Genomic DNA, 12,514 nt, shown 5'->3' on the forward strand with positions numbered 1-12,514 from the left:
CACCCGAACCCCACAGTCAGCCACTCCCCCAACACCACTGGAGCCAGGGCAGATGGTCTATGCCCGGTGTCACCATCTGTCGTCCGGCGGGAAGAACTACTACGCGGGGCTGAGCCCCAAGTGGGTGGCCCCCGGGAGGTCTTGCGATGCCTAGGCCCCACCAGATACCTCATCCGACTCCCAACAAAAATCCACAGGGATGACCTGCGTCTCGTTTCCACCGCCGAGGATCATTCTGAGGGTGGGGAGTGCCCAAAGGCCCCCACCCCAAGTGCACCAGCCTCACGAGCCACGTCACCAGTCGGCCAATCACCCTACCACCAACCCACCACCATGGACACCACATCGCCATCACCACTCCCATCACCAGCTCCCCATCCTACACCACCAGCCATGCCACCAGCCACACCACCACCCACCACCTCACCTGCCAACACGCAGGACGTGTGCAGGCCCACCATCATAGCTGACGCACCATCACTGATGTCACCGTTCACATCACCAGTCACATGCCCCATGTCACCCACCATGTCACCCGTCACGACTTCCCGCCATCTTAGCCGAAGTGCGAGAAGCGAGCTAAGGGGACTTGGGCGTCTGATTGACAGGTTGGACCCAGGGGGCGAATGCCCCAGCGGGCCAACTACCACGACCACTCAGCCATCCCCCGAGGTATTTTAACCTCCCAACCAGCCTGAGGTCAAACAGTCCCACCGAGCACGCAGGGCGCCGATGGGAGGATGCTGTGCGGGCAGCAGCCAAGAGGTACCCATTGCTCCTCCCGGCAGGGGGGAGGGTGGTGACCAGACAGCCCCCGGAGTGGGAGGAGGGAACGTTAGTGCCGAGGGACCATGACAGTTCACCCGAGCCCGCCAAAATCCGGGGCACCTCAGGGAGTTCATTTGGCGCCCACTATGACCACCAGTAGACCGGAAACCACACCCCGACGTACCCCACCTCAGTGTCATGTCTCTGCTTCCCCTGTTCGCCCAAAACCCAGCAGCCTCGGGACCAATCCCCCAAGGCAGTGTCAGCCTCAGTGCAACGAGGCAATGTGTGTGACCGGGGCATCGATGACCATAGCAGCCTCAGGAAAAGGGGGTTATTTGACGCCAACCATTAGTGCTCCTCGAATCCGCACAGACCTCTATGGCGCGTTGCTGCCTCGCCCCGAGCGTGTGCGACGTGAACACACCTGGGTGCAGGGTGGTGCAACGCCCCGAACATAAGCTGTCCCGCCTAATCGACTGTCGCCCGCGCGATAAACGACCACGGGGGTACTGTGAGGTGACCTGATTATCTGGACTTTGTAATCAACTTTCAGCACTCTTAAAACCAATCTTAATTGAGTAATGGCTATGATTAAATGTTATTTGTAATTCTGGACTTTAGCGCGATTAGGCGGCGTGCATGGCCCGGGATTACTTTTGCACACGACAGGTTTTCGCGGGAGCGAGGCTGGGGAATCGTGCGGACGCCACAGCCATCGCCAGTTGATCACCGCCCTCCAAGGAGACTAGTCACGAGTCGCCCGCGGAGCCTCTCGACCTCCGCCCTTGCCATCTCTACCGGAATTGCGTGAGTTGAAAACCCGTCAGCTCCGAGCGGAACATTAGAGTAGCGCGGCATAAGCCCATCAGAAACATGGCCTATAGAGCCCGGCTCCCAGTAAGCGGGCCATGCACGACGCAGCGCATATATAGCGTTCCTTATTATAAAACACTCTAAATTGAGCCTATGCGTATCTGTTACAACGCCCCTAGCATAGCTTCCCTGGTGGCTAAAACAGCCGGGGGTAACTCTGACGAAACGACCCCTACTGCCTGCCGGCCACGTGGCGACGTCCCGCCCTGAGTCAAGAGTCTCGGCTACGCACTAGCACATAGTAATATTGCTAGTTGGTGCCCAAAAGCAACTCCACACCCTTAAAATAACCTCGGCAGAAAGCAGAGGGCGTCAATACATTACTTACAGAACAAAACACGACCCTAATATCACACAGTGAATTCGCCGCTGCAGTCTCGCAGGCCGCGGTTACGAGTGGTCTGGATACGGCCAGTAACGTAAGTCTTAGGGTGGCTCAGTGAGTGTGACCTTAAGTTACACTTACTTGTGGTTGCAGCCGGCAGGCGTATGCGCGGCGGTTTATGCAAAGCGTGTTGGCTGGAGTCGGCCAGTGCCGTACGTGGCGTGGTCCGCGATGCAGTGCGGAACCACTAACTAAGGTGGTTGGGATAAGCCCGGACCCACAAAATACACGCCGAGTCGATGTGAGCAGCTATGAAATAAAAGAAAAGGTTTAAGTTGATACCGTCCCCGCTACCTGTTTTGAAAATACGATAATTAAGAAGGTTTTAAAGAATTTTGATCTCAAAGGCGGGGTTCCTGGCCTCGTGGCTGCAGGCAGGGACGTGTCGGCAAAGGGCTCCCCGGGCTGTTATGACCTCCCAGGACGCCGTATTAAAGAAAACACACACGTACGTTTAACAGATTTATTACGTCGCACACGTTACACTTCTCTACATCACATATGGCACTCTCACGCGACTGGCCGCCTTATCGTCGACCTCCACTCAGCCTACACCACCCTCAATTGGCGGTACTCTTTATGGTCGCTCGGTAGCCCAGCGGCTAGTACTTTAAGAGGGGTAGGTAACACGGCGAGTTACAAGACGAATGCTCGGGAGAGCGGCAAGTCCGTTTCTGCACACGTGGATGTTTGTGCGGGACGTAACACGGGATACACTAACATCTGGTTATACAAGTTCACTTAACAAAGAAATACTACACTAGAGTCACTAAGGGTTAGTCCCGAGTTCGGGGTAAAGTTCAAGTGTCCCACTTAGGTGGTCACACAAAAGTGGCTAATCCGCGTGGTGGCGAGGACCACGTTATGCTGGAGATGGGCGCGGCGGAATCCGGCGGGATATCTCGTCCGCGACCGTTGCACGTCCCAGGTGATGAATCGTTATTAAACTCTGTTTCGCATTCGGCACTGTGCCGTCCCGCGTGGGCAATGAAGTAGTTCCCCGAGGTTTTTTTTAATAGCGTGAGGCGCAGGCGCCACGACGGGCTGCCTTAACAATTACACTTACGTAGCACTGGAAAGACTCGATGGCGAGTCACACATTTTAACGAAAGACCGCACGAAATATCGTACGGCCGGTTCGGGCCGACCGGGGAGCTGTTGATAAAGATTTGAAGATAGTTACCTATTGCTGTTAACGTGGAGATGGCGCGAAAGATGAATGCTCCCCGTGTGCGGGGCTGCCGGCCCAGGTGAGAGCTAGATCGCTACTGACTATTCTCCCTGGCCACCGGGCCAGGGAGGGGGAAAAATCCGCGGGAAACTGCGGAGCGCGGGAAGATGATTCTGGCCAGTTTTGTGAACGATATTGGTTTACAAAATGATTAGTTAATTAACAATAATTATTGGCTATTTTAAAAGTTTTAGTTTTTGATTGTTTTATCAAATGCATGTACACAGACTACCTAGTTGCGCAGTGCCACACCCGGCCGGGCGCTTTGCACACGTAGGAGGCCGTGACTGACGTCACGCCGTTCGGGGCACTGCACTACGTTGCACGCACGGGCGTGTTCGTGGCACGGCACTGATCAGGTGTTGAGGACACATAACAGCCTGTGCTCTCAGAGGGAGCACCGACGGCGGCATCAAGGTATTAAAATGACTGCAGAATGACCGATCGGTGAAACAAAGTGAAAGGCTGCTCTCGGACACACGTCTTGACCCGGCACAGAGTGGTTGGAGACTGCCAAACATGGCCGCCTCGCAAGGAAGGGAAAGTTTCGCGTCCTTTTTGAGTCGGTGCCAAAAACTTATATTAACTTAATTTGTTCCAGGTGCCCAATTAAAAGGTAGCACCTGGTAATTGGGTGCTTAAGGCTTAACAATTGTTTTAGAGTAATAGGTATTTAATTATTTGAATTGTGGCATCAAGTTGGCGACTGTAAATTTATTAACATATTGTCTCACTGTGAAATGTTTTAGTGGGATTTCTCCTTGTCCGACTTGATCATTGTCACGGGCACTTTAATTAAGGCCAATGAATGTTAATGAGGTTTGTTGTCTGCTCCGTGCATGTGGTGCTCGCATGGAGTGGCTACGACGCACTTGTTTAATGTCTGGTAATTAGTAATTTTGTCCTAATGGCTTTTCCCTTAATTGTTTTATGGGTTCGAGCCCCCAGGGTTCTGTTACCTTAAGTTTCTTTACGTCTATTGGGGTCTCGCGCGAGGCTCTCGCCTGACTCATTCCCGCTGGCCTGGGGGTGCGCTCCGAAAATTGGATCGGGTACTAGCGATGCGGAGCATGGGCTTAGAGGCCATGGTCGGTACGACGTCATACTATACACCTGTAACGTATTCAACTAAATCAACATTGAAACTGATTTATCTACGAACGCCCTAGATGTTAATACGCCTTTAGGCCCTTTTTGGAACGTAGCCATTGCCAATGAGTTCTCTCTTGTAATTTTTTTTATAATGTTCCCAAAAAAATGAGGATTTCCTCATCTCATCAACGAATATTACAGCCCTTATTTTAGAAAGTAAACAGTGATGTTAACGTCTATGGTTGTTATGCTTATAAGGTTTTTTCTCTGTTTGGTGGTGGTGCATCGTGAATATCTTGAGAAATGATTTTAAGTAATTTAAAAGGAGAGCGATTTACAAAAAAATTAAAATATAACACTCTAAAGGAAGTGCAAAGTTTATTTTAGTTCAGTTTACAGATATGTTCTCAAAAAATGTGAGGTTAAGGATAGGACAGTTTTTTTTCCTTGCGACTTGTTTTAAACAAAAAGTAAATTGGACTGCCTATTGAAAGATAGCGTGTGATATTTATTACGTAACTGATCCTGTAACAATTAAGGTATTTTTTTTTCAAGAATCACTAAAAGAATTACTTTTTGTGTATACTATTTTTATTGCTAGTCCCTATGTAGTATCATATGCTCGTTAGTGCCTCCAGAGCTACTAAAGTCGTAACAAGAGTTAAAGGATGGTTTGTAGAGCTGGAGAATGCTAGTAGCAGGATTTGGATGTACCCCAATGGCGGCTCTTCTGTGAAGTAATAATAAAAATTCCAAAAATAATTTTTTTTTTTACTAGAGACATTCATGTATGTACACTGAAAATAGCGTTTCTAAATTCCTATTGGTTTCTAAGAAATTTCATTTTAAATATTATACTAAATAGCCTAAACAGTGAAGCAGCCATCACAATGTTGTGCTTTAACTGCGCGCTAGTTCAGAGAGATACCGTGCTAGAATACCAACGAGCATTGCACTTATCATCCCGCCTCACTAACTAACACAGATACACCCCTGATTAGGTGGGGCCCTTAAGCCCTCTAGACTGTTGACATCAAAGTGGAAAAGCTTTTGACAGACGTGTGAATCATTGTGTATAGCTTGACTTGTTGAAGGACATAACGGATTATTGATAGTCCACCTTTACTCTTCGTAACGATATGACAAAATGTGACAGTGATATGCTGCAGATGGCAGAGAAGGATGGCAGCGGGGGGGAGAAGCTGAAGCCGGACAGCGTGATCTCAGAGCAGGAGCGGGAGTGGGCCCAACATGCCCTGGCGGAGTTCTCCAAGGGCAACTACGGGGCTTGTCTGCAGCACCTGTCCAAGCTGGAGGCAGCCCGCCCCCAAGACACCAAGGTGCTGTACAACAAGGCAGTCGCCGAGTACTACCGCAGCGAGCTCAAGAAGACGGACCAGTTCCGCAAGAACATGAACGTTGTCTGCGCCCAGGTGAGCTCTGGTTTATGGCTTAGTAAGGTGTCCAAATTCATAAGTTAGATCAGGGAAGTCTAAGTAAATGAGTTAGACAAAGGCTTATCTGTACCACTAGCCTATAAACTGTGTCATGTGTATTGAATTTGTGTTCAGTCTTCATTTGTTGTAGTGCTGGTTTCGAGTGGGGTTGTTTTTATATTATTAATGGGAGGTGGAATTTCATCTGTGATGGTGTCTTGGAGTGTGATATAAGTAACATAACTGTGCGTATAAGTAATTCTTCCTGGGCTTTTTGGTACCTTGGTACCTGAGGAATCCTTAAGTACATGGTGTCTATGGCATGTTAGGAAGTAGCGAAATATTATTAAAACCTGGAGAAGTCAGGAAAAAGTCTGGGAGTCTTTTTGTGGGTTTTGCCGGATGCCCTGATTAGCTAAGTTTGCAATAGTACGTCAGTGGTTGTTGTCACCCATTTTGGTTTAAATGGTTTCTCTCTCTCTCTCTCTCTCTCTCTCTCTCTCTCTCTCTCTCTCTCTCTCTCTCTCTCTCTCTCTCTCTCCTCTCTCTCTCTCTCTCTCTCTCACACACACACACACACACACACACTCACACTCAACTCACACTCACACTCACACTCACACTCACACACTCACACTCACACACATCAATGCTCCATTCTCATCGCCTCACCCTTTATTGTCTGTGATGACCCTGCTGTCAATTAGACATGTAACCGTAAGTGCTTGTACTACGTGTACACATGTCATGCATTTACATTCTAGCCTTTGAGTGTTTGTTTTTGATAGCGTAGGTTACTGTCATTGCGAAATAAGACTGGATGGCCGTCAAAAGCCGTAAAAAGTTTTGATTTCCAACAAGGTCACATGCACAATGTAAAATACAACTGTGTAAACAAATGCAGCTGTCTAGTTTCTGCAGCAGCCACATGATCGCAGCAATACAATCACCCTCAGAGAGTTCTATATCCAAACACTCTTGTGTTTTAAACATGTTTCTGTGCATGTTCCCTCAAGTAGAGCAGTGTCCCCAGTGGCGTAGCCAGGATTTGTGTATGGGGGGTGTTAAGAAGCATTCCCCCCCCCCCCCCCCCCCCCGTATTAAAGTGGGGGGTCTGGGGGTCCTCCCCCCGGGAAAATTTGGATTTTAAGGTGTAAAATAGTACTATTTTAGCAGTTTTCGGTTCTTAAATTTGAATATTGTAATTGTAAAAATTTTATTAATTTTAATATGAAATTTGTTTGAGTGATGAATAAGAAATTAATTAAAGATTTGGTGCTAAGGGGGGGGGGGGGGTTTGAACCCCTAACCCCCCCCCCCCCCCCCCCCCCCCCCGCCACCCTGGCTACGCCCCTGAGTGTCCCGAGTGTTGACGTGTAGGGTTTGCTCGCAGGCTCACGTGAGCGTGGAGGAGGTGGACTCACTGGAGGATGTGGAGCACTGTGTGATCTACTACAGCCAGGCGGTCATCCTGTTCCACATGCAGCAGCACAGCTCCGCGCTCGGCATCATCAACAAGGTGTTCAGCTTCATAGAGCCCATGGGTGAGTGGCCCGTCGGAGGTCATGCCATGTTGCTCGTGTGATTAGTGGTCCAGCGAGATGATTGTGAACATTTATTCTGCGATATGTGACACAGTGTACAACAAAGTTCACGGAGATTACCACAGAAGTGAGTGAGTACAAACACAACCTTTTTTCAGTTTAACTCTGACTGTTGATGACCTGTCTGAACCTTTCAGAGTGTCATCATGCATTTTTGACGGTATTTATCGTACTGGTGCTACGTTATATTTCACATGTCTTATTGATTGGTAGGATGACACAAATAAAAAGTTAGATAAGTACTTTAATCATAACATGGTGTGAAATTTTTTATTGACACAATTTTATTTTCACGTAGTCAAGTGTCTTTATAATACATCCTTACTGAAGTTTAACATGAACAATAATTGTAGTTAAGAACTGTTACTGTAGTAGTTTTATTTTGCAAATGTATGGTTTATTTTTTGGTGTGGCATTGTGCTTATTAGGCAAAAAAAGACACAAATTTTGTACTGCGGCTTTAATTTGAATAATTACAAAACAAATTGCCCAACTTCGAAATTCTCGTTACAAGAAAGTAAAATACTGGAACTAAATAATGAGTAAAACTAAATAATAATGTTTTACTAACAAATTAGTTTATTGAACGCACACATTAACTGTTCATTGGTTTCTTGCCCTTTTGATTTTATTGTTTTATACAGTAACTAACAAATCAAATGAATTATAATGAGACACTTTCCTTATGTTGGTTTGTACCTGTTTCAGTTGTGCAATGGAGAATACTGCGTGTTCATAATCACCCTGCTGGCTGATACAAATAGTCATTTAGGCCTACCTCTCTAACATTTTTGTTTTCCTTACTTTCATTAATAAAGATAATGAATATTTAGGTTGTTCCCACAACCCTTTGTAAGTGTTCCTAGTGGCTTCTATATATGGCTTGATAACGTCAAGTCTGTGTGAATGTTTCAAATATAACTGGGCTACTTTGTGCCTTATGATTCCTCTTGATGTACACTAGCTGTAAGAGAAACAGATTTATTTAGTAGGTTTCATTTCAAGTATTACGTACTTGGCTGCAGTCTGTAAAGACACAGCTCTGCTTTTCTTAATCGTTTGCCAACGTTCTGGGATGTACCAAGGGGTATACAGGTTGTTGAGGCTAGCTGGGAGGTGAGGCAAGTGTGCTGTGGACTTGGTCGCAGAGGAGAGCCTGGCGCACCGTGTGTGCCTGCTGCTGATAGAGCTGCACCTTCGCGCCTTCCAGCCGGGCAAGGCGCTCACGCTCATCCAGTACATCGAGAACCAGTTCGTGCTGACGGAGGGCAGCAGTTTGGGTGCCGACAAGGACATCAAGCCCTTGGAGAAGGAGGGCAAGGAGAAAAAGGTGCGGTTCGGTTCGTCCTTCGATGCTCGTGGGGGGGGGGGGGGGGGGGGGGGGGGGGGGGGGGGGGGGGGGGGGAGCGAGGTGGAACTCGGTGAGGCAACGGACTCGCGTTCTGCAGGACTTCGGGGTTCGGAGCGTCGCTTCTCCGTGGTTACCCTGTGGCTCCGGGCAAATGTTTGTCTGGTGGGGTCTAATCCCGATTTCCTTGAATTTAAATCCCTGTGAGTACCTTGAATACCCCTCGAATCTGAATCTAGGTTCCAAGGGTCAAAAATAAAATATTAACTATCGTGTTGAAATATGATACCATTTAAATGGTTGTTTCACATACTAAGTTTCCATAATCAATATACATTTTGTAATTTTATTTATATAATTACATTTTAATAGTACAACATTTTGGGGAATGGTAACAGGATAGGTATGAAGAAACAATTTGACCTAGTAAACTTCACAGGCTATCAGTTTTGAATTTATTTTATTTTATTTACCTCTAATTTTTTTTTTAATTCTTTTTATTTTAATATCAAATCCTTTGAATACTAAGGATTTTATGGTATTTGAGGATTTGCTTGGCCCGTTCCTATTCCTTACTGTGGGTGTGGTTTGCAAAATGCTTTTGAGCATTCACATTTTAAGTCATTGAAACTATATATTTCATTGTAGCATACCCAACCTCACTCTTTTCGGGGGCCAGATATTTTTTAAACTAATCAGAGAGCCAGAAATATGTGAATTAATATTGCATTTCTTACAACAACATTTTAATATTGTTATATTCTGTGGCATGTGATAAAGAAACAAAAAATACTTCTTTAACAAATATTATTTTTAAAAATCTGGCAAGTATTATCATAACAAAATATACAAATTAGTGATGGCCCGATATTCAATATTCAATATCAGAGATCGGTAATATCGGCACATTTTTCAATATCGGACATCGGCAAATACTTTCGATATTTTGATAACCAATGTTTGCTCTTGCTAATAATACTTCTCACATAACCTTAACCGTAATTGTAAGCTTATTTTCCGCGGGCGTAATTTATCTTTCTTCACGTCACCATATTACCTAGTAATTCCAAGCATATTTTCCACTGAAACAATTTTAAGCCTTTTTCTTCTTTCTGATACTGCAATGCATCCCGACGGTACAATTCTTCCATGTGTGCACAAATCCCAGTCATTAGTGCTTATTTATTCGTTTCAGATATTCGCAAAATGTTTTCGCTTAATGAATTTTCGAAGTTCACTAAGTGTACATAAGTTGAAAACATAAACAAAAATAATTACAATATTTAATTTAATAAGTGGTGTAGCCGTAAGTATACATGAAGAAGAATAACGTTGCTGCTTGATATAACAGGCATTTTTTTTCCGTGTCGTTTCAGGGTCGCCAACTGCTGTTCTATACAAAGACGTTACGTAAGTTTTACAAAAGCTAAAATATGAAACGTGTTTAAGTAGGGCAAGTTGCAGCAAAGGTATTATGTTGGCTATATTGAGTGCATTGCCAACAACATAAATAAAGATGTGTGGTTTTATAAAACTCTGCAGTACGTTTCAAAGTTGTATTGAAATTACTTTTCACGTATTTTTAACGTGCTTCGCACCAATAAATGGAGTGATACACTTGAACAATGGTCACAAAATTTGCTAATTGAAGACCTTCCTTTCTAGCGTGTCATTTACTGTGATGAAATTTTACAAAGGGCCAAAGTTAAAGACATATTGTCAGCTGCTGGGCATGTTGAAATTACAACCGATTTGTGGACGTCTGGTGCTGTTGGTGACTTTATTAGTATAACTGCCCATTTCATAGATGAAGAGTGGGAATTCATTCATCTGTCTTTAGAATTGATTCCATTTTGTGGTGCCAATCACACAGGTAAGCTCATAGCCGACAACATTCAGGCAGCCCTTTCTGCATGGGGTATTGAAGAAAAAGTGAAAATAATTGTTTCAGACAGTGCAGCGAACATGAAAAATGCTGTTTCTCTGCTACATTGTATCATTCATGTTCCTTGTGTTCAACACAGACTGCATTTGGTTGTGAAAGATGGGTGCATGAATCTGTCTGCTGTCATAAAATTGACTTCAGCAGCAAAACGAATTGTGTCACATTTTCACATGTCTGTTACATCAACAAACTTGCTTGCCAGGTCAGGATTACTGTGCTGTCGGCATTTGTAGTTTGCTCAGAGTTGATTATTTACTGTCACTTTTCATTTTCAGTGCACTGTTTCCTAGTTTCTAGCAGTTTTGTTTCCCATTTCATGTTTGTGCTTTTGGTATTCCCGTTAAAACTAAATTGACGTTCCATAATCCGGCATGGCAATAATCCCGAACATGCTGGATTAAAGACCTGCTGTATTTGACACTCAGGCTATTTTGCACAGTCATGGAAGAAAAATTCAAGCAATACTATGCAGGTTAATGAAATATAGTAATATGTACTTTCTTTTGCCTCAAGTCTCGACTGTACGTTCCAGCAACTGGCAAACAATGCTCAGAATAAACTTACAAATTTGAATATGTGTAATCTGTCAATAATTGTACATACCATATTTACCCGAAAATAATGTGAGACTGAATATAATGCAACTCCAAACTTTTTGATTTTTAGTATATCAAAAAGGCTTTATGGATTGGAAATCACAATTCAATTACTAAGCACTTGAAAAGTATTTAGATTATTAAAATTATTCCATATTTACTAGATCCTTTCTGGTGCCACATTCATCAGTAGAGTGATGTACATAGTCTTTCTTGAAATACCAAGCTGCAGTTATAAAAAAAATGTGTTTTATGACTGTACTTCCTAAGTGGTGGCAGTTTAGAATGCAAAGAATGTGGTGTGTGGTGATGTACGGAGGTTGCTGGGAGAGTGAACAAGGAGGGGGGGTGTTCGCCAGCAGCCACAGTGAGGAGGAGTAGAAAGAACCCAGTGACAGACTCCATTAACACCCTGTCCTTCATCCTGCATATCTCATCTCTCACACCTGTGCAGAGTCAGGAAGCCCCGGACTAAAGTGGCATGAGTGAGGCAGTTTACAGGCAGAGCGTGTAGTTTTACAACTAAGCTGTTCCAATGGCAAGATACACGTTTATGATTATAATGCATCCCCCCCATTTTCAGTGTCCACAGTTTTGGTAAACATCGTACTAATATTATATTCAAATAAATATAGTATTTTTTAAACTCTTAAACTGTGTCGTTAGACTTATCTCAAATGTTTATATGCGGCATGCAACTTTTGTCGAATGCTATGTATTCCTTCACTGCGATTCATGTGTGTATTCGAACTAATTATTTCGGCACATTTGACCTTTACTTAAGATTTGCAGTAAGGTTTGGACATGTAAAAATCTTATGAATTCTCCTGTAATCCAATGTGTCATTGAAATTTGTCAACTATACAATTTTTAGTGTACATATTTATATTTTCCCTCCCCCCTTTTTCATCTTTTCTACTTTCTGGTTGATATTTGCATTTCCTTTTTCTGCAGCAGAAGAATTAATTGCAAGTTCATGAAAAGTCTGTGGTGGACTATAGTTACTATATTTGTAACTTGTAGGCAAACCAAACCTGTGACTTGTGGCTGTGGCCGCCCTGCAGGTGCCGGCGTGCGTGGACGCAGCCACGGAGGCGTTCAGAGTGAAGCTTCTGAAGTACCGGGCGCGCTGCTACCTCATGACCCACGCCCTCAAGGCCTGCAAGAAGGAGCTGAAGAGCGTCATCGCCTCCGGGGGCCTGGTCAGTGGGACCTTCGCCCCTGTCCGGCCGT

At 44.8% G+C, this 12,514-nt stretch overlaps 1 protein-coding gene across 5 annotated transcripts in view; it reads left to right on the top strand.

The window, feature by feature from the left end:
• Positions 1 to 4,570: 4,570 nt before the first annotated feature.
• Positions 4,571 to 12,514, top strand: part of LOC134530570 (CCR4-NOT transcription complex subunit 10) — a 30,399-nt gene continuing 22,455 nt past the window's right edge. For 2 of the 5 annotated variants that reach the window (XM_063365525.1, XM_063365523.1), the window contains exons 1-5: positions 4,580 to 4,891; positions 5,509 to 5,785; positions 7,182 to 7,332; positions 8,541 to 8,722; positions 12,346 to 12,483. In XM_063365525.1, the coding sequence (XP_063221595.1) occupies positions 5,513 to 5,785; positions 7,182 to 7,332; positions 8,541 to 8,722; positions 12,346 to 12,483 (744 nt within the window). In that variant the 5' untranslated portion in view covers positions 4,580 to 4,891; positions 5,509 to 5,512. Of the gene's footprint in view, positions 4,892 to 5,508; positions 5,786 to 7,181; positions 7,333 to 8,540; positions 8,723 to 12,345; positions 12,484 to 12,514 lie in introns of all 5 variants that reach the window. The other 3 variants (XM_063365526.1, XM_063365524.1, XM_063365527.1) reach the window with 3 other exon arrangements.

Source organism: Bacillus rossius, chromosome 3 (assembly GCF_032445375.1).
Source record: "Bacillus rossius redtenbacheri isolate Brsri chromosome 3, Brsri_v3, whole genome shotgun sequence".
Lineage (NCBI taxonomy): Eukaryota > Metazoa > Arthropoda > Insecta > Phasmatodea > Bacillidae > Bacillus > Bacillus rossius.